The sequence below is a fragment of the Nomascus leucogenys genome, chromosome 4, assembly GCF_006542625.1.
Source record: "Nomascus leucogenys isolate Asia chromosome 4, Asia_NLE_v1, whole genome shotgun sequence".
In the NCBI taxonomy this organism is placed as follows: Eukaryota; Metazoa; Chordata; class Mammalia; order Primates; family Hylobatidae; genus Nomascus; species Nomascus leucogenys.
The window spans coordinates 80,212,927-80,232,008 of NC_044384.1; the positions used below are offsets into that span (position 1 = coordinate 80,212,927).

Sequence of the window (19,082 nt, forward strand, 5' to 3'; positions counted from 1 at the left end):
GGAAAAGAAGGGCATTTAAATATACGCTCCTCCAAAAGGAGCTTTCCACATAATATAGCTCAGAGATTAAGAGCAGGGCCCTTTGAAACCAGAGAGACTGGAATTCAAATCTCAGTCTTACCCCACCTAGAGGCCCTCGACCTCAGACATCTTTCGCTTCTCTTAGTCTCAGCTTCCCCAGCTTTGATGAGAGCGTTTGGGGCCATCCTCACAGGGCTGCAGTAAGCAAGGGTAAGTAGGCCCGTTGCTTATCAGCTAAAAAGCTTTATGCACATGTGTGACAATCATCATTACCATTATTATCTCCCAGGCCTTTGTTTTCCAGGCTCTCTGAACACGATGTCTGCAGCTCCCGCCAGCAATGGAGTGTTTGTCGTCATCCTGCCAAGCAATGCCAGTGGCCTCTGCCCACCTCCAGCCATTCCGCCCACATCCATGTGCCAACCTCCAGGGATTATGCAGTTTGAGGAGCCACCACTGGGGGTACAGATACCAAGGGCCACACAGCCACCTGACTTGCAGCCTGTGGAGACATTCCTGACAGGAGAGCCCAAAGTTTTGGGGGTAAGAACAGCCTCTCTGCACAACCTGAGGCAGGTAGTGAGTATCCCAGCACCGGAACATTCATGCATGTTTTGTAGGGGGGAGAAGGCAGTTAACAAATACTTAGTAATGACTCAAAGATTCAGCCATGCACCAGGTAGACAAGCACCCTTCCCGCATAAAGCTCACAGAGAGTAAACCAGTAAACAAATGACTCAGAAACCTCCAAAGAGAAAAGCAAGGTTGAAAATGATGACTAGGGCTAAGGGGAATACTAGCGAGGGTAGATGGAAACTTCTCCCTGGGGAGATGACATTTAAGCCCAAACCTGGCTGTTAGATTGAAGCCAGCCAAGGGAATAGCTGGTGGAGGAGCTGGAGAGGGAGGGTTCACCAGGTAGAGAGAACAGCAAGTGCAAAGACCTTGGGAATGAGTGTGGCTGTTAAAGGAAGAGGTGAAAGCTTGACATAGCTGGAATGTAATGACCAAAGGAAAGGGGGAGATGAGATGGAATGAAAGTGGTAGATGAAAGTCAGCCCTGATAGAGCTGAAGGCGCATGAAGGATTTCAATCTCAGATGGCCTTGAGCTATTTTGGTCTCAATAAAATACTGAAGGCATAAAATATTAGGTAGAGATAGAAAGATACATACACACATTTGCACGTGTATGTGTATACATGCAGTGTTAAAAAGAAAAGCTTTAGGCCAGGCACAGTGGCTTACACCTGTAATCCCAGCATTTTGGGAGGCCAAGGCGGGTGGATCACGAAGTCAGGAGATCAAGACCACCCTGGCCAACATGGTGAAACCCCATCTCTACTAGAAATGCAAAAATTAGCTGGGCATGGAGCTGTGTGCCTGTAGTCCCAGCTACTCGGGAGGCTGAGGCAGGAGAATTGCTTGAACTCAGGAGGCGGAGGTTGCAGTGAGCTGAGATTGTGCCACTGCACTCCAGCCTGGGCAACAGCGTGAGAACCCATCTCAAAAAAAAAAGAAAAAGAAAAGCTTTAAACAAATTAAATTTAACAGAGTTTATGTGAGCTAAGAATAATTCAGGAATCTGGCAGCACTCAAAACCAGAAGAGGTTCAGAGAGCTCCATCCAGCTGTGTGCGCAGCAAGCTCCTATAGGTCAAACACAGAAGTGAAGTAATCTCCTGATCAGCTGCAGCTAGGTGTCTGCCTTATTTGGGCATCACGTCATGAGGCATTTGCCTTATTTGGGCATAGTCTGATCAGTTGGCTGAAGCTGTTTGTCATTAGCTGCAACCCAGCTATCTGTTATAAAAATTTACTCCTAGGTTAGGTTTCAGTGTGTTTATGTACTGGTTGGGTTGCAGTTTGTTATGTAGGAACTCAAATTATGGAGACAGGCTAATGGCCGCCTGCTATTTTAATTATACTCACATATATGTAGATTCTTCAGTATGTTCCTTGGCCTCAGTTTCTCCAAGTAGAAGATGAAAGCATAGATTAAGCAATGGTGATGATGATGATGATGAAGGTGAAGATGATGACAGCTCTTGCTTATGAAGCATCTCTGAGAGGTGCACGTACTGTGCCGGCGACTTTGCATGCATCATCTCACTAGATTCTCAGCACCACCTTGTAAGAAGGGGATCATCGTTCCTATTAGACAGATTAGGAAACTGAGGTTTCTTAAGACTAAGTCATTTGCCTAAGGCCACACTGCTGATAAATGGCATCCTGTAAACTAGTGATGGCTGACCCTAAAGTTCTACTTCCACCCCTCTGCTTTGTGGCATCCAGGACCTCTGGCTCAAACATGTTGGAATTCTACCCTAATAGCTGCACCACATCCATTGGTGCAGGGGGGGACTGGACTGGGGGCACAGACACCAAGGGCCACACAGCCACTGACTTGTGGCCCATGGAGACAGTGGACAAAGAGGGGGTCAACAATTGCTGGAATTCCGAAGCCTCAGAGCAGACCCTGGGAACCAGTGCTCTACCCCTCCAAAAAAAAAAAAAAATTGATGAGACAAACAAACTGCCGAAAAGCACAAAAAAGTGGAAAATACAAATAAGAGTTATGGAATGCCACCCACTAAGAATACCACTGCAGACTTAGCTGGCCTGCCGCCTCATAGCGGGGACACTTCGGGCAAGTTACTGAACATCTCTGACCCTCAGTTTCCTCATATCCAAAATTAGGATAATAGTAACCTACCTCTGGCGGGGCACAGTGGCTCACGCCTGTAATCCCAGCACTTTGGGAGGCCAAGGTGGGTGGATCACCTGAGGTCAGGAGTTCGAGACCAGCCTGGCCAACATGGTGAAACCCCGTCTCTACCAAAAATACAAAAATTAGCCAGGCAGGGTGGCAGGCACCTGTAATCCCCACTACTCAGGAGGCTGAGGCAGGATAATCACTTGAACCTGGGAGGCAGAGGTTGCAGTGAGCCAAGATCGCACCATTGCACTCCAGCCTGGGCAACAAGAGCAAAGCTCCTCAAAAATAACAATAATAGTAATAACCTACCTCTTCTCATTAGGATTAAATGAGACCACATCTGTAAAACCCCCAGCACAGTGCTTAGCATAGACAGGTGTTCAATAAGCGGCAGCTGGTGTTTCCCAAGGCATAATGGCAGTGGCTGTGGTGGTCTATCCGCAGGGGAAAGATCTACCAGGAAGGGGAGCAACGCTGGCGCCTTGGACGCCATGCCATGCTGTGCCCTGTGAGGACACTGAAAAGATGAAAGACATGTAGCTGAAGAGAAAAAGAAGCTGAAGATTCAGGGGCTCATGTCCATGAATATCCAAATACTTGGCACTCATGTTAGAAAGAAATATATATCCCATGTAATGCTGAGATGACAATACTAGTTGTTCCCCGTCAGAACTGCCCATAGAAGGACCATGCTGGTTTGGGTAGTGGTGAGTACTGGTCACTGGAGACCCCGTGAAAGGCTCCCAGGGCTGGATTCCAGCGGTCTTCAACATCTCTTTCCACTCAGTTCCAGAATTCTATAGTTACCCAAAACGTTGCAATGTTTCTGCTATGTGGCAGACCTTACTAGAAGCTCACTCTTGGGAAAACCATCCCACTTCTGGGCATAGACTAGTAGGGTGCTAGTAAACCAACTCTTAGAAAGAGAAAAATCCCACTGGAAATTTCAGCAGGCTGAGAGGCAGCTGCTGCACAGGGCTGGGACGATCAGTGACGCACACTGAAATAGAAAGATGCTCTAGGAGAAGGTGCTCGCTGCAGATTGACAGGGTGGTATGGGATGAGGAAGGGCAAGGTGAGGCATGCGGTGCAGGGAATGTTGGGCCATTGAACCGAGTCCTGAGAAAGCCAGGTAGGGACACAGCGATGCTTGAGATCCATGGATCAGAGCAGAAAGCAGGAGGCAGGTTGGCTGAGAGCTGTGCTTTGTGGGTCCCGTAGGCTGCGGGGAACTAGCTTTCTCCTTTGAAGTGTCTCTATTGGTTTCTGTAATAATGTCGCCTCTAAAGAACAGAGTCTGAGTTTCTTTCCCAGTCGCCAACAAGCTAGAGGAGGGCGGGGCCAGCCACGCTCTCCGCGGGGCCGGCAGGGGGCGATGTGGAACAGGGCCCGCAGCACTGAGCCTCCGGGCTTCCCGCAGACGGTGCAGATCCTCATCGGCCTCATCCACCTGGGCTTTGGCAGCGTGCTGCTCTTGGTTCGCCGCGGCCACGTGGGCATCTTCTTCATCGAGGGCGGTGTCCCCTTCTGGGGAGGAGCCTGCGTGAGTGCCGGGGCCATGGAGAGGGAGGGTAGGGGGATGCTGCCCAGGCTCACCTCTCCCCCACGCGCCCATCCCCACCATCCTCCTGGGCACAGCCTCTCCTAGGTGGGAGCCTGGAGGCACTTCCTAGAAGAACTAGAGTCTAAATCTAACTCCCTCCAAACCCTCACCATAAACTTGAGCCTGACCCCACTCCTGCGGATCAAAAGCTCCCAGCAAACAGCCAGAGAACCTGCCAAAAAGGACGGGAAAGGCCGGGCACGGTGGCTCATGCCTGTAATCCCAGCACTTTGGGAGGCCGAGGCGGGCAGATCACTTGAGGTCAGTAGTTGGAGGCCAGCCTGACCAACATGGTGATACCCTGTCTCTACTAAAAATACAAAAATTAGCCGGGCAAGGTGGTACATGCCTGTAATCCCAGCTACTTGGGAGGCTGAGGCAGGTGAATCGCTTTAACCCGGGAGGAGGAGGTTGCAGTGAGCTGAGATCTTGCCACTGCACTCCAGCCTGGGTGACAGAGCAAGACTCCACCTCAAAAAGGAGAAAAAACGGGATGGAGGGCATCAGGGCTGGGTGCAAACCACCTGCACTGCCCAGATCCTAAGCCTCACCCCGCAACTAAACCCCTCCTGCAGAAACCCTCTAGCTCCCTGAGTTGGGTCCCAGCCCTCCAGGAGCTCTGTCCCCTGGGAGTCCAACCAGCTCTGAAGCCCCTGAGCCCATTCCTTTGACCTCCTTCCGGCCAAACTGGCCACTCACCCCTACCGGAAAACAGGCAGGTGAGTCCTTGTCATTGCCAACATTAAAGGGCACTTGAGTGTATACAGTGAACCCTGGTGTTTGCACCCCCATCAACACATCACCAGAGCCTCCAGCCACCCCAAGGAAGCACAGGCCTCAGGATCAGGTCAACGGGGTCTGAATCTCAGCTCCACCGCGTGTTAGGGTGGAGTCCCTTGGGCGTGTCGCTGAATCTCAAGACTCAACTTCCTCATCTAAAACTTGGGCTCATAGATCTAGCCCTGCCTCCCCCATAGTTTGCAGAGGAAATCAAGAGATAAGGTGCATGGTGAGTGGATTACTAACCCTAAAATTCTGCACCAAATGGTGACTGTTGAGCGATTCCCTTTTTCGAGAGAAAGACAGAGATATGCATAAAAGGGGTCTCCATTGCGTGAGTGCTGGTTCCAGAACCGAGGCACAGTGACTTTCTTCCCCTGCCCAGGCTGCCTCCAGCAAGAGCGCAAAATCCACCAGAATGGGGTTCAGGGAGGACAAAGTGGCTGACACATCATAACCAGATCAGGATGGTCACCTTGCCATGCTTGGGGACAAGCGCTGGCCCTTTGAATGGTCCCCCTGACCTGAAGGTGGAGGAAAATTTTGCAATCGGGAGAACCCACGGGGAGAAATCACAACAGGAAGAAACAAAGGGGACACTTTCCCCTCTGAGCCCCCTCCTGCCAGGCTTTATCACCAATATGCCCAGTAAAGCTTCAAAAATGGGAGAAGGAACAAAAGCAAAAACTTGATTTTCAATCTCAGGAGACATCAGGGTTGGGAGATCCTGGCAGGACACGTGTGAGCTCCAACATTTAATCATTGTGTTGGATCTTCACATCGCTGACGTCTGGGGACCCCTGAAAGTACAGGGGTATTATGTGCATTTTTCTAGAAAGCAGGCTCATAGCTTTTCTTGGAGGCTCAAAGGAGTCCTTAGTTGAAAATTCCCAGAATTCCAGGATGGGGGATGAGTTGGAACAGAAGGAAAGAGGCAGTCAGCCGGCGTGGGGGTGCAGCCAGGCCTCCTTCTCTGTGTGAACCTGGGCAAGTCGCTGCCTGTCTCTGGGGCTTGACTTTCTCATCAATAAGACATCATGCCTGTCTCCAGCCCAGAGAGCCAGATTCTAAACCCAGCTGCCCTCTCGACAACTCCGCTTGATGTTGAAGAGGCAACTCAGTATATCAAAATGAAACTCTTGATTCCTGCCATAGGCTTGTCCCCAACCCCATCCCTCCTATCACCTCCTCATCTCAGCAGATGGCACCTCCAGCCACCCAACTGCCAAAGCTAAACACATCCCAAGAATTGTCCTAGAGTCTTCTTTCCCTGCTGCGCATCCACCCCAGCAGCCGGTCCCGCCGGCTCGCCCTCCAGAGCATAGCCTGAGTGTGTCCCCTTCTTCCCACCCCCATGGCCACCACGCTGAGCTACACCTGCTTGAGACCTGTAGTGACTCCTTCCTGGTCCTCTGTTTCCATGTCACCCCAGGGCCTCCTCCACCCACCGCTGACCCTGTGGTCTCCCCAGCATGGCAGCTGAGTGCCCCCTGCAAATTGCAGACCTGCTAAGCTGCAGGCCCAGAGTGGCGCAGCGCTGCTCAGCCCCATCCTCTCAGCTCAGCAGACGCAGGGCCTGCCCCACCTCAGTGTGTCAGGTGACTGCCAAGTACATAGATGCCATGATGCAGGTCCCTGGGCTATCCTTATGGGCAGCTTTGTGCCCGGCTGTTGTCATCCCAGCTCACAGAGACAACCCTGACACCCACCCGACCTCGAGTAGCCCCGGTGACCGCTATGACTTCATCACAGCTCTTAGCACCACTGTCTGTACTTTTCTTCACTGTTTGCTAAGTGTCAGTCTTCCCCAATTAGAATATAAGATCTGGCCGGGCATGGTGGCTCATGCCTGTAATCCCAGCACTTTGGGAGACTGAAGCAGGTGGATCACGAGGTCAGGAGTTCAAGACCAGCCTGACCAATATGGTGAAACCTCGTCTCTACTAAAAATACTAAAATTAGCTGGGTGTGGTGACGGGCGTCTGTAGTCCCAGCTGCTTGGGAGGCTGGGGCAGGAGAATCGCTTGAACCTGGGAGGCGGAGGTTGCAGTGAGCCGAGATCATGCCACTGCACTCCAGCCTGGGTGACAGAGCAAGACTCTGTCTTAAAAAAAAAGAATATAAGCTCCTTGAGGGCCGAGATCTGGTCTGCCTTATTCAACTCTGTTATGTTCCTGGCACATAACTGCCACTCAGAAAATGTTTGGTTTTTTTTGTTTTTTGTTTTGAGACAGAGTCTCACTCTGTCCCCCAGGCTGGAGTGCAGTGGCACTATCTTGGCTCACTGCAACCTCCGCCTCCCAGATTCAAGTGCTTCTTGCTCCTTAGCCTCCCAAGTAGCTGGGATTACAGGTGCACGCCACTATGCCCAGCTCATTTTTGTATTTTTAGTAGAGACTGGAGTTTCACCATGTTGGCCAGGCTGGTCTTGAACTCTTGACTTCAAGTGATCCTCCTGCCTCAGCCTCCCAAACTTCTGGGATTACAGGCATGAGCTACCACATTCAGCCTCACTCAGTAAATGTTTGATGAGTGAATGTTTGAAGGAACAATGCCTTCCCCATGAGGCCCTGATGATATGATGTCAATGAAAACATTCACCTTGTAAGCCACAGCCCTAGTTCTCTGGACAGGGGACACCCCTACTGAAAGACCCCAAGGTGCCTGCCTGGCAGAGAAAGTGGCATCAGGAGGCTGTTGTCTCTCCCTGGCACCTCTTGACAGATCCCAAGCAGGGTGTGCCCTGCCCAGGGTCCTGGCTGAGGCCTCACTGGGTCCCCTCTCCCCATACAGTTCATCATCTCCGGATCCCTCTCAGTGGCAGCTGAGAAGAACCACGCCAGCTGCCTGGTGAGTGTGAACAGGGGGACCCAGGGGTGGGGATGAGGCCACAGCTAAATCTCACTCTACCCTGCCCCTCCCATCCACTCCTTCAGCTCATTCCCCAGCACTTCAGGGGAACTGCAAAGTGCCAGGGGAGGGGCACCACCCAGGCAGACCAGACGCAGACTGTGCACGTCCAGGAGAAGAAGACAGGGATACTCTTTCAATACACAAACCAGGGTGGAAAGTGAGGTCCATGGATAAAATGCTCGTGGTCATTCTGAGAAAGGAAAGATGCTAGAAGATCTCCTGTAAGAGACCTGCTGGGCCTTGGTGAGCAGAGAGGACTTAGAAATGCCACAGGGAAAGCTGGAGAATGCACGGAGGAGTGTGGGCAGGGTTGCCACTGAAACCACGCCTGGCTCCGTCCAACGAAGGCAAAGGTAGGAGAAGGAAAGTGGAAAGAAGTTAGATAGGGAGATTTAATCCCATGATGGGGCTGGATCGTGGAAGGCTTGGTGCCTTCTGCAGGCACTGGGAGGCGATGGAGGCTTTGAACAGGAGGGTGTGAGCTTTATGTCAGGCTCAGAGAACACGGCAATGAAGATCATGAACACGGCGGCGAAGGTCATGAACACAGCAGTGAAGGTCATGGCACTTACCTTCTGGTGCCTTGTAAGACACCCATAAAGCAAACTAACAAAGATAGTTGCCAAGCATGAGAAGTGCTGAAAGGAAGCAGGCAGGATAATATGAGTCATTCTAAGCTCAGCTGGGATGGTCTGGAGTCCCTGAGCAGGGGTCACAGAACCGAGTCTTCACAGTTCAGAGGGCAACAACCATGGAAGAGCCCGGTCGGGAAACGCCATGGCTGGACGGGGGACCAGAGTGCAGGACCATCACAGGCAAGGGGTGGGCCGAGAGGGAGAGGCTGGGGCGGTGACTCAGAGCCTAAATGCCAAGTTCAGGATTTGTTTTAAGGACAATGAGAGACCACGGAGGCTTCAGCAGGGGATTCCTTGCCCTGTTTCCATACTTGAGAGGTATCCCAGGTGCTGGGCAGAGAATGGGTTGTGGAGGGGCAGGACTAGAAGAGAGGACTCTGTGGACCAAACCCAGTGTCCCCCAGGCCATGAGCTCCAGGAGGACAAGACCTGACTTACTCTCTGCTGGACTCACAGTACTTTGCATAGTGCCTGGCAGGCAGTAGGTGCTCAATAAAAGCTTTTGGCTTAATTAATCAATAATGGATTTCTTGTGAGGCTCTTCTGATCTCAATGACCTCCTGATTGCCATTTAAAAAGAAGAATCAGGGGTCTTTAAACCTGAAGAGGTCCTAGAGTCCCCAGCCCACCCATGAATGTTTCCCCTTGGGGCAGTTTAACCAGAAGGCTCCAGCTATGGGTCACAAGACCGCAGGTTCTGGCTGCACGGGGATGGTGATGCCTGGGTGGCTGCCTGGACCACCCCGGGAGTCACTTGCCCTGCACGCTCTTCAGACCCTGGAGTCCTAGGCCTCTCAGCCCACCCAGACTTCAGACCTTCAGCTCCTGCCTCTCCTGTCTCCCCTGCCTGGTGCCCCACCAGTGTCTGCAGTGCCTCACTCCGCCAGCTGCTTCCTGGGACCTCATGGAAATGAACTCAACCCTCTCCCAACCAGGCCTCAGTGTCCACAGCAAAGGGCTTCCCCCAACCCACGCCCCTGAGCAGGCCTCAGCTGCAGCTGCTCCTGCGAGGTGCTGGGCCTGGGGTTGAGGGAGCCACAGTAAGGGGTAGGCTGGAGGCTGCAAACTCCACCCAGAGAGGCTGTAAAGGAGGTGGTGCCCTTCTCCCTAGCAGCTTCCAAGAAGACAAGAGAAGGAAAGAGAGACAACAAGACCTCTGACCGAGGTCCCAGGGGAGGAGAAGAGAAAAGGGGAGCAGTCAATGAGAACACAGCTGCGTGCAGGGTGGTGCAGCCACTGCCTCCTTGGCTGTGGGAGGCAGCGTGCTGGGGGCTGAGCAGCAGAGCCACAGCCCCTGTCTTTTCTCCTTCTCTTTGCCTCTTCCCTCTGCTCCTGTCTCTCTGCTCTCTGCAGGTGAGGAGCAGCCTGGGCACCAACATCCTCAGCGTCGTGGTGGCCTTTGCTGGGACAGCCATTCTGCTCATGGATTTTGGTGTTACTAACTGGGTGCGTTGTCAGATGGCCCTTGGGGTGGGAAAACTTGGAAAATGATGCAGCCATGTCCAGGAGGGCAGGGAGGTGAGAGTTTGCAGTACCAGCACATTGGCAGGGCCTGCCAGTCCCTATAGACCCCATGAATCCATGGATCCTCTGAGCCTTCCCCAAGATAGGCATCAGAAGGAGCAAGGAGGCAGCCTGCAGGGTGAAGGGGAGGGTGCAGGACTGGTGGCAGGGGGACTGGCTCCAGTCACAGCTCTGCTCCCAACTAGCTGTGTGACCTTGGGCAAGTGGTTCTCACTCGGGGGACCCCCTTACTCTAGAACTCTGGACTCACCTTTCTGTGGGTTTTGGTCCCCAGGATGTGGACAGGGGCTATCTGGCTGTGCTTACTATCTTCACCATCCTGGAGTTCTTCATCGCAGTCACTGCCACTCACTTCGGGTGCCAAGCCACCCATGCCCAGGCCAGTGCAGTGAGTACCCCCACCCCCACGTCCACTAAACCTGAGCTGAGCCTCTGTGGAAGGCAGTTGTCTGGGAGCCCACTCTGACTCCAGCCCCTCCCTCTGCACTCTGGGAAGCAATAAGAAGAGACAGCGCTAGGAGGGGTGTCCCATCCGTGTCAGGGGGCCCAAAGAAGTTTTTGGGCTGGGCATGGTGACTCATGCCCTTAACCCCAGCACTTTGAAAAATGAGATGGGAGGATCTCTTGAGCCCTGGAGTTTGAGACAAGCCTGGGTAACATAAAAAGATCCTATCGCTACAAAAAAAATGTATTTTTAATTAGCCAGGTGTGGTGATACATGCCTGTACTCCTGGCTAGTTGGGAGGCTGAGGCAGGAGGATGGCTTGAGCCCAGGAGGTTGAGGCTGCAGTGAGCTATGATCACACCACTGCCCTTCAGCCTGGGTGACAGAGCAAGGCTGTCTCTAAAACCAAAACAATACCAAAGACGTCTTCGCAGGTCAGTGAAGACAGGACTGCTCTCCCCGTGGCACTGGGTGCACCAGCACCCACATGGCCACTGCTCTGTGCAGCCCCGCAGGGAGCCTTGCAGAATGGAAGGCTGGGGCTCGGGGCATGGGGGCAGTGCTGCACCCAGAGGAGTGGGACTTTTTGGAGTTCCCAGGCCACATGGGAGACGGGGGCATCAGGGAGGGCAGCATGATGCCGATGGAAATTAAGCTTTGATTTCCAAAAAAAAAAATGGAGGACAGTGATGACAGAAAGGGGCTGGAGTGAGTGTTCAAGGCAGGGGAACCAGTTGGAGCAAAGGCTGCCTCGGGCAGGCAAATGCAGGCCACAGGGTGGGGTGCCCTTGGCAGGTGCACGATGGGATGCATTGAGGGTGAGGGGATTGAAGGTCTGAGCAGGAGAGTGAGCTGGTTCCAGGAAATCAGTCAAGAGGATTTGTCCAGTGCCAGAAGGTGGAGAGGGTGGACAAGCAGGGGCTGGAGGTCAGGAAGCTGCAAGGAGGCTGGTGCATGGTGCAGGCAAGAGAAAGCGAAGTCCTGAACCAGGCCAGGGCAGTCGAGAGAGAAAGAACAGCAGAGCCAGGCGCGGTGGCTCATGCCTGTAATCCCAGCACTTTGGGAGGCTGAGGCGGGTGGATCACCTGAGGTCAGGAGTTCAAGACCAGCCTGGCCAACATAATGAAACCCCGTCTCTACTAAAAATACAAAAAATTACCTGGGCGTGGTGGCAGGCACCTGTACTCCAGCTACTCGGGAGGCTGAGGCAGGAGAATAGCTTCAGGCCAGGAGGCAGAGGTTGCAGTGAGCCGAGATCACGCCATTGCACTCCAGCCTGGGCAACAAGAGCGAAACTCCGTCTCAAAAAAAAAAAAAGAAAAAAGAAAAGAACAAGAACAGCAGAATGTTAGCGAACAGCTAACAGCAGAATGTTAGCGCCTGGAGAAATGGGACTTTTGTCTGTTTTGTTCACTGCTGTATTCCCAATGCCTAGATCATAGTTGGTCCCAGTAAATGCTGTTTGAAATATTGGTTGCACAGAGAGCCCTGAGCAAGCGATTCAGACTTGCGGAATTCAGTACCAGGGCGCTGTTCTCAGATTACCCACAAGGGGGCACTATTGCGACACTACCCTGAAGCTCCAGCGTCCTCCAGGATGCTCAGTGCTGTTTTCTTTGCAGCCTGTGATCTTCCTGCCAAACGCCTTCACCGCAGACTTCAACATCCCCAGCCCGGCAGCCTCTCCACCCCCTGCCTATGACAATGTGGCATATGCCCAAGGAGTCGTCTGAGTAGCAGATGTGGCACCTGCGGGTGGAGTCCAGCCTTTTCCCTCTGGGCCCAGCCTCTCCCCACCCCCACCTTGTTCATCAGGGGCCAGCCCCATCCCAGCTGCCCTCCCTCACCACATCCACACATGCTCCGGCATCTGAGTGAAGCGTGCCCAGGGACGTCTCTCCCACACTTTCCCCAGTGGTTTCTTTCTAAAAGACACCAGGCTGACGTCAGGGGTGTGTGTCCTTCAGCTCCCCGAGCCCTGTCACCCTTCCAGGGACACCCACCTTGTGCATCTAAGCATTTCTGTGCTCATTTCTGGCCTCACTGGAGACTCAGGTTCGAGGCCTGCCCTGACCCTCAGGCCTCGGGAAGGTCATTCAGGCCTCGGGAAGGTCAGAGAGCCCGGAATCCTCCAGAATGGAAGAGTCTGACTCTGGCATTTCACAGAGGTGCCGATACCAGGCCAAGGCCTCACAGCAGGGCAGTGGCCTGGCGGCAGGTCTCTTGGCCCCAAGGTCAGCTCTGTCCTTTGTCATCTGTTGCCACATCCGTGGACCTCAGGTTTCCCATTTGGAAACTGGAGTGTTGAACCAGATAAGGTTCATCAGGCCCTTCCAGCTCCCCAGGCTCCCTGAAGTCCTGGGTCTAGGCCAGGCATTGTCCCCCTGCTTCCTGGAAACCCTCATTTTCCTTGTCTGTAATATGAAGTCAGCATTTGCCCTGCCCCCCGCCCCCACCATTTCCCAAGGGAGGGGAGGTTGCAGGGGAGAGCTGACGCCAGCCCACTCCTAAGGCGCCACCACAGTCAGCATCGACAGGGGCACAGCAGTGGCAGTTTGGGACGTCCCTGTGCCTCTCAGCACTCCCTTCCCCACCCCCATAGCCCAAGGACAAGGCTACCACAGAAGGTTACCACGGGACCTGGGCTTCGTTTCCAGGGGATAAGGAGACACTGTCAGCCTGGTGTTCACCAGCCCTGGTAGATGAGATAGCTTGTCTCATCCATACCACAGGAGGAAATAAACCATGTGGCTTAAATTTTGAGCTGGTCTTGTTGCAATGACTTTTTCTTTTTAACCTCAGGAGCTTCCAAGGGTCATCCCACATCTCTCAGAACACCTGGGTAACTGTCCCACTATCACAAAAGGGCACCTCTGGGTGCCTCGCTCTGTGTGGTGTAATCCTTACACTTACTCTGTCCCCATCTCGGTTCAAACAAACGTGCCTTCATATCCCCACTCCACAACTAAGGACACTGAAGCTTAAAGGTGTTAAATTATATGCCCAAGGCCACCGAGCTAGTTAGGAGCAAAACTGGGATCCGAACCTAGTTCCATGTGACGTCAGAGTCCGTGTTCTCACCACTTGGTCTCCCCTTAGTACAAACCTAAGGGCTTCCCACCAACCCCTTTTCCTCCTTCCTTCTGTTTCTTCATCCCCAAAACTAAGGCACGGCTGCATTCCTCAACACACTCACTTCTTCTTCACCCAGCAAACTCCCACTCCTCCTTGAAGGCCCTATTTAAATGTTGCCCCTTCTGTGAAGTCTTCCCAAAGGAAGCGTGGTCCACGAGGTAGCTAAGTGCCGTGACCACAACACTGGAATGAGGGTGGGGCTAGGGAGGTGCCATTCAAGGGGACATTCACTCTCAGGATCATGCCAGTTGGGGTGAGGGGTACAACAAGCTTTGGCTTTTACAATCAAGAAAGGAGACTCGAGGATTTAGAGCTTTGAGTTTAAGACCGTTAAGTATAGAGCTGGAGGAAATGTACTTGAAGATTTAGGACCGGTTTTCTCGCCATATAAAGGAGACTAGAGACATTTCAGAACTGAGGGGAGGAGTTTGGGGAGAGAGAGGGAGAAAAAGAGAGAGGTTAGCCCCAAGCTGGGATTGCTACCCTCTCTCTTCTGCTGACTGAATCCCTCAGGAAGTGTGTAGGCCAAAAACCACAGATCCATTAAGAGGAATTAGAGACTACAAGGTCCCTAGAGATGTCCCATATCCAGACAGCATGGAGCCACAACAGAAAGATGGCTGGGGACTGTGCCTGGTGACACAATAGTCCTGCATTCCCATGTAGTATATGAGTCCAAGCATGACAAAGCTCCCTGCGTTTCCTGAGCTGGCCAGTGGCCGGATGTGCAATGTGGATTATGTGAGACTATAACTTTATAACAAATATGAGTAGCAAATAAGAGTGGGGACAGTGGCCACCACTGAGAGACCAGCAAGGACAAACTACACCTCAGCAGAGGCTAGCAAGGACAGATGAGGGCTGAGGGTTTATGGACTGGAAGTCATTGGAAGTGACTGAGTTATCCTGAATTGGCAAAATTAAGTTCTCTACCACTACTGAGAGTAAATGGGAGGTAGAGATATAATTTCTGTGAAAAAGAACTCTGAGAACTACAAGACATTACTAAGAGAAATTAACAAAGATCTAAGTCAATGAAATGATATCCTATGTTCATGAACTGAGAAGCTCAAGTTTGTTAAAATGGCATTGATTTTCAAAATTTACCTATAAATTCAATATGATTCTATTCAAAATTTTAGCAGTTTATTTTGGGGAAATTGACAAGTTAATTCTAAAATTCATTTGGAAATTCAAAGAATCTTAAGAAATACAAGGAAACTTAAAGACAAAGTTGGAGGATTTAAATAACCTGATTTCAAAATGTACTACATAGCAATAATTTAGACAGCATAGTTTTAGCACAAAAATAGACAAAAAGACCAATGGAATAAAATAGAGAGCTCAGAAACAGACCCTCACATACGGTCCTTTGATCTATGGCAAAGGCACCCACAATTAAGTGGATAAATGACGTTCTTTTTAATCAATGGTACTGAAGCCATTAGATATTGGCATAGAAAAAAATGGACCTTAATTCCTACTTCACACCATACATAAAAATTAATTCCGGATGAGTCACAGATCTAAATTTTATAACAAAGCAAGCTTCTAAGAGAAAACATAGGAAAATATTATTTGGGGATAAGCAAAGATTTACTAAACTAGAAATGCAAAAAACGCTAACCATAAAAGACATAAAAACCATAAAAGAAATTGGAGTTTACTAAACATTAAGAGCTCTGTTTATCAAAAATCACATTATAAGTGTGAAAATGCAAAACATATACTGGGAGAAAATTTTGAAATACATCTTATCTGACATAGGTCTCATGTGCAGAACATATAAATAACTCCTAAAAATAATAAGTAGGCCAGGTGCACTGGCTCATGCCTGTAATCTCAGCACTTTGACAGGCCAAGGTGGCTGGATCACCTGAGGTCAGGAGTTCAAGACCAGCCTAGCCGACATGGTGAAACCTCGTCTCTATTGAAAATACAAAAATTAGCTGGGCGTGGTGGCATGAGCCTGTAATCTCAGCTACCTGGGAGGCTGAGGCAGGAGAATCACTTGAACCTGGTGGGGGCAGAGGTTGTAGTGAGCTGAGATTGTGCCACTGTGCTCCATCCTGGACAACAGAGTGAGACTCTGTCTCAAAAAAATAAATAAATAAAATTAAATAAATAAATACATAAAAGATAGAGAGCTCAATTTAAAATGGGCAAAGAACTTGAGCAGACATTTCACAAAAGAAGATATAGAAGAGGCCAATAAATGTGCTCAACATCATTAGTCCTTAGAGAAATACAAATTAAAACTACAATGAGATACCACAACACACTAGAATGGCTAAAATTTAAAAGACTGACTACAGAAGTGTTTATTAGCTTGGGAAGCTAATCTTCTTATACATTGCTGGTGGGAGTAAAAATTAATACAACCACTTTGGAAAAAAATGTTTGGTAATATCTACTAAAGCTAAACATACACATTCGGTATAACCCAACAATTTTATTCCTGGATACGAACCCAACAAAAATCACTAAAAGACATGGACAAGAGATTTTGATGACAGCTTTATGTATCACAGGCAAAAACTTGAAACCACTCAAATGTCTGTCAACCACAGAGGTAAATAAACTGTTCTATATTCGTTAAAAAGGAATAAATAAAAAGAACAAACTACCGATACATCTAACACGTGGATGAATGCCTATGTGAAAGAAGACAAATATAAAAGGGCACATTCTGTGTTATTCCACTGATAGGAATTTCAAGAACAGTTTGGATAAACTAATGGTAGTAGAAGTCAGCACAGTTGTTGGCCCTTGGGAGCAGCATGGGAGGGGAGTGTGAGGTAGTCTCCTGGGGCAGTGCAGATCTTCATATCTTGATCTGAATTATGGCTGCATGAATGTATACATAGATAAAAGTTAACCAACTTGGACATACCTGTGCACTTTACTGTATGTTATTGCCTCCATTTTTTTTAAGTGGGAAAAAAATAAATTAAAAAGTTACTATATTAGCTATCTATTTCTGCACAATAAATGACCACACACTTAATGGCTTAAAGCCACACACATACCTATTACCTCACAATTTCTGTGGTCAGATACAGGTGCATCTTGGTTGGGTCCCCTGGTTAGGGCTTCACAAAGCTGCACTCAAGATGGTGGCTGGGCTGCACTCTTATCTGGAGACTCAACTGGTGAAGAATCCACTTCCAAGCTCACTCAGGTTGATGGCAGAATTCATTTTCTTGAAACTCTGGGACTGAGGGCCATAGCCTCTTTCTGACTGTCATTACCCTCAGCCCCTAGAGGCTGAGCTAAGCTCCTTGCCCAGGGAACCTTATAACATGGACATTTACTTGTTTGAAACCAGCTGGGGAGCGATCCCTATAGTGAGTTGACTAGCAGGGTGAAGATTTATATAAGAACATAATTATAGAAGTGCCATCCCGTCACCTTTGCAATAGGTTACTGGTTAGAAGCAAGTCACAGGTGCTACCCACACTCAAAGGGAAGGGTTATTGGGACCGCCTTCGAATTTGTCTGCCTCTGTTACAGTTCTGCTCATTTAAATTTGTAATTTTGAAAATGCAAATTCAATGTATTTAATTCTCTCCCAGTTTAAAAAGCCCTATCTATACCCCCTAAAACCCTTCAGCTGCAGGTTAATTTTTCTCCTCTCCTTTATTTTCCTCACTGCCACTCAACCCATTGAAATCACTCTCTGTAAGGTTATTGCATTGACCTTGTCACCAAAATCAATGGGCTTTTAAAAATCCTTGTTTTAATAATGGCTCTCTCCATTTCTTAAATGTTGCCTACCCATAGATTTCCTCTGTGTACACTACATACTCTCTACATTATCTCATCCACCACTTCAGGTTCATTTCATCTTTTATTCAGCAAGTGCTGATTGGGTGTGTGCTGTGTAAGCTCTGGAGACACCAGACATTAGCCAAGATCCCCGTTCTCACAGAGCTCACATTAGCCATCTATCACCATCCTGACAGTTTTCAAATCACTATCTTCCACCCAGATCTCTTTCATTGAGACAGCCTCAGCATCTACTTTCTTGTCTCACAAAAAGGAATTCACATCTTCTCTTCCAACTCAAGCCATTTCCCCTCCTGTGTTCCTGATGTCAGTTGATGTCCCTATAGACTTTGGGCCACCCAACACTGAACCCAAGCATCATTCTTGGTTTCCCCTCTCTCTAAGCCACACAGAATCATCCTCCACTGATTCTCCTTGCTCTGGTTTCTCAACTGAGTCCACTCTCCTTATCCTCCTCCTTTGAGCCACATCACTCTTCACCTGCATCTTTGAACCACATCACCTTGGAACCACGTCACCCTTCACCTGCATCAGGCATCAGCCTCCTGCCACGTCCCCAGCTCCGAGCCTGCCCCATGCGTCTCTTGGCTAGATAACAGCCAGAGGGATTTTTCTAAAGTACAAAGTCATCATGTTACTGTTCCGCCAAAACTTATTCAGGCTCTCCTTTGCCCTTGGGCTAAAGTCCAAATGCTCTAGCAACACTTACAAAGCCCTGGAGATGTAGCAGCTCACCTCTCCAGCCCCATCCCTCCTCACCCTCCACTTACACTTGACCCCGAGCCATCCTGAGCCTCTGTGAGCTCCATCTTCCTGGAAGGCTGCTCTCTGCCGCTTCCAACCCTCCTATTTGTCCTGCTTAGCTCCCAGCCCCCCTTCAGACCTTCATTTAGATACCACTTCCTCCAGGAAGGCTTACCTTGCCTCATCCCCCCAACCCCTTCTAGATTAAGGGAACTCCTCCAGGCTCTCACCACACCCACATCTCAGTATCACATCACTCACCCGTCCACAGCACAGTTACCTGTCTCCCTGTTCATCTTATTCAATGGACTTCATATTCATTCCCTATTGCTGCTGCAACAAATTACCATGAACTTAGTGGCTTAACATAACACAGACTTATTATTAGACAGTTCTGAGGTCAGAGGTCCTAAAATCCAGGTGTGGGCAGGGCTGAGTTCCTTCTGGAGGCTCCAAGGAGATCCCACTTCCTTGCCTTTTCCAGCTTCTAGAGGCCACCTGCCTTGCTTGGCTTGGGACCTCGGCCTCCACCTGCCAAGCTCTTCCACTAACACTGACCCTCTTGCCTCCCACTTGGGAATACATTGGGCCCACTGAATAATCTCCCCCTATCAACAACTTTGACTTAATCACATCTGCAAAGCCCTTTTCACTGCATAAGGTAACATATTCACAGATTCTAGGGATGTGGACATTGTTGAGGTGCCATTGTTCTGACTACCACAAATTCCGAGCTCCTCAAGGCCAGGGACAGTCTCTTGCCCACTCCTGGATCCC

General features: G+C 50.1%; 1 protein-coding gene across 2 annotated transcripts; it reads left to right on the plus strand.

Annotated features, from left to right (window-relative positions):
- The first annotated feature begins 339 nt into the window (after window positions 1-339).
- MS4A15 (membrane spanning 4-domains A15) lies at window positions 340-12,534 on the plus strand. 2 transcript variants are annotated; one of them, XM_003275229.2, is made up of 6 exons: window positions 340-564; window positions 4,158-4,280; window positions 7,914-7,970; window positions 10,022-10,114; window positions 10,467-10,580; window positions 12,260-12,534. In XM_003275229.2, the coding sequence occupies exons 1-6, from the start codon at window positions 340-342 to the stop codon at window positions 12,368-12,370; spliced, it is 723 nt and encodes a 240-aa protein (XP_003275277.1). In that variant the 3' UTR covers window positions 12,371-12,534. The 2 variants fall into 2 exon arrangements, with proteins under 2 accessions (XP_003275277.1, XP_012367609.1); XM_012512155.1 differs by lacking the exon at window positions 4,158-4,280 and having other exon boundaries at window positions 12,260-12,370.
- Window positions 12,535-19,082: the final 6,548 nt, after the last annotated feature.

What these genes read in the sequence shown, in the direction of transcription:
- MS4A15 (XM_003275229.2), top strand. Translation starts at nt 340, where the DNA reads ATGTCTGCAGCTCCCGCCAGCAATGGAGTGTTTGTCGTCATCCTGCCA. An exon ending in GAGAGCCCAAAGTTTTGGGG is followed by an intron (nt 565 to 4,157) that starts GTAAGAACAGCC and finishes GGCTTCCCGCAG; the next exon opens with ACGGTGCAGATCCTCATCGG. An exon ending in AGAACCACGCCAGCTGCCTG is followed by an intron (nt 7,971 to 10,021) that starts GTGAGTGTGAAC and finishes TGCTCTCTGCAG; the next exon opens with GTGAGGAGCAGCCTGGGCAC.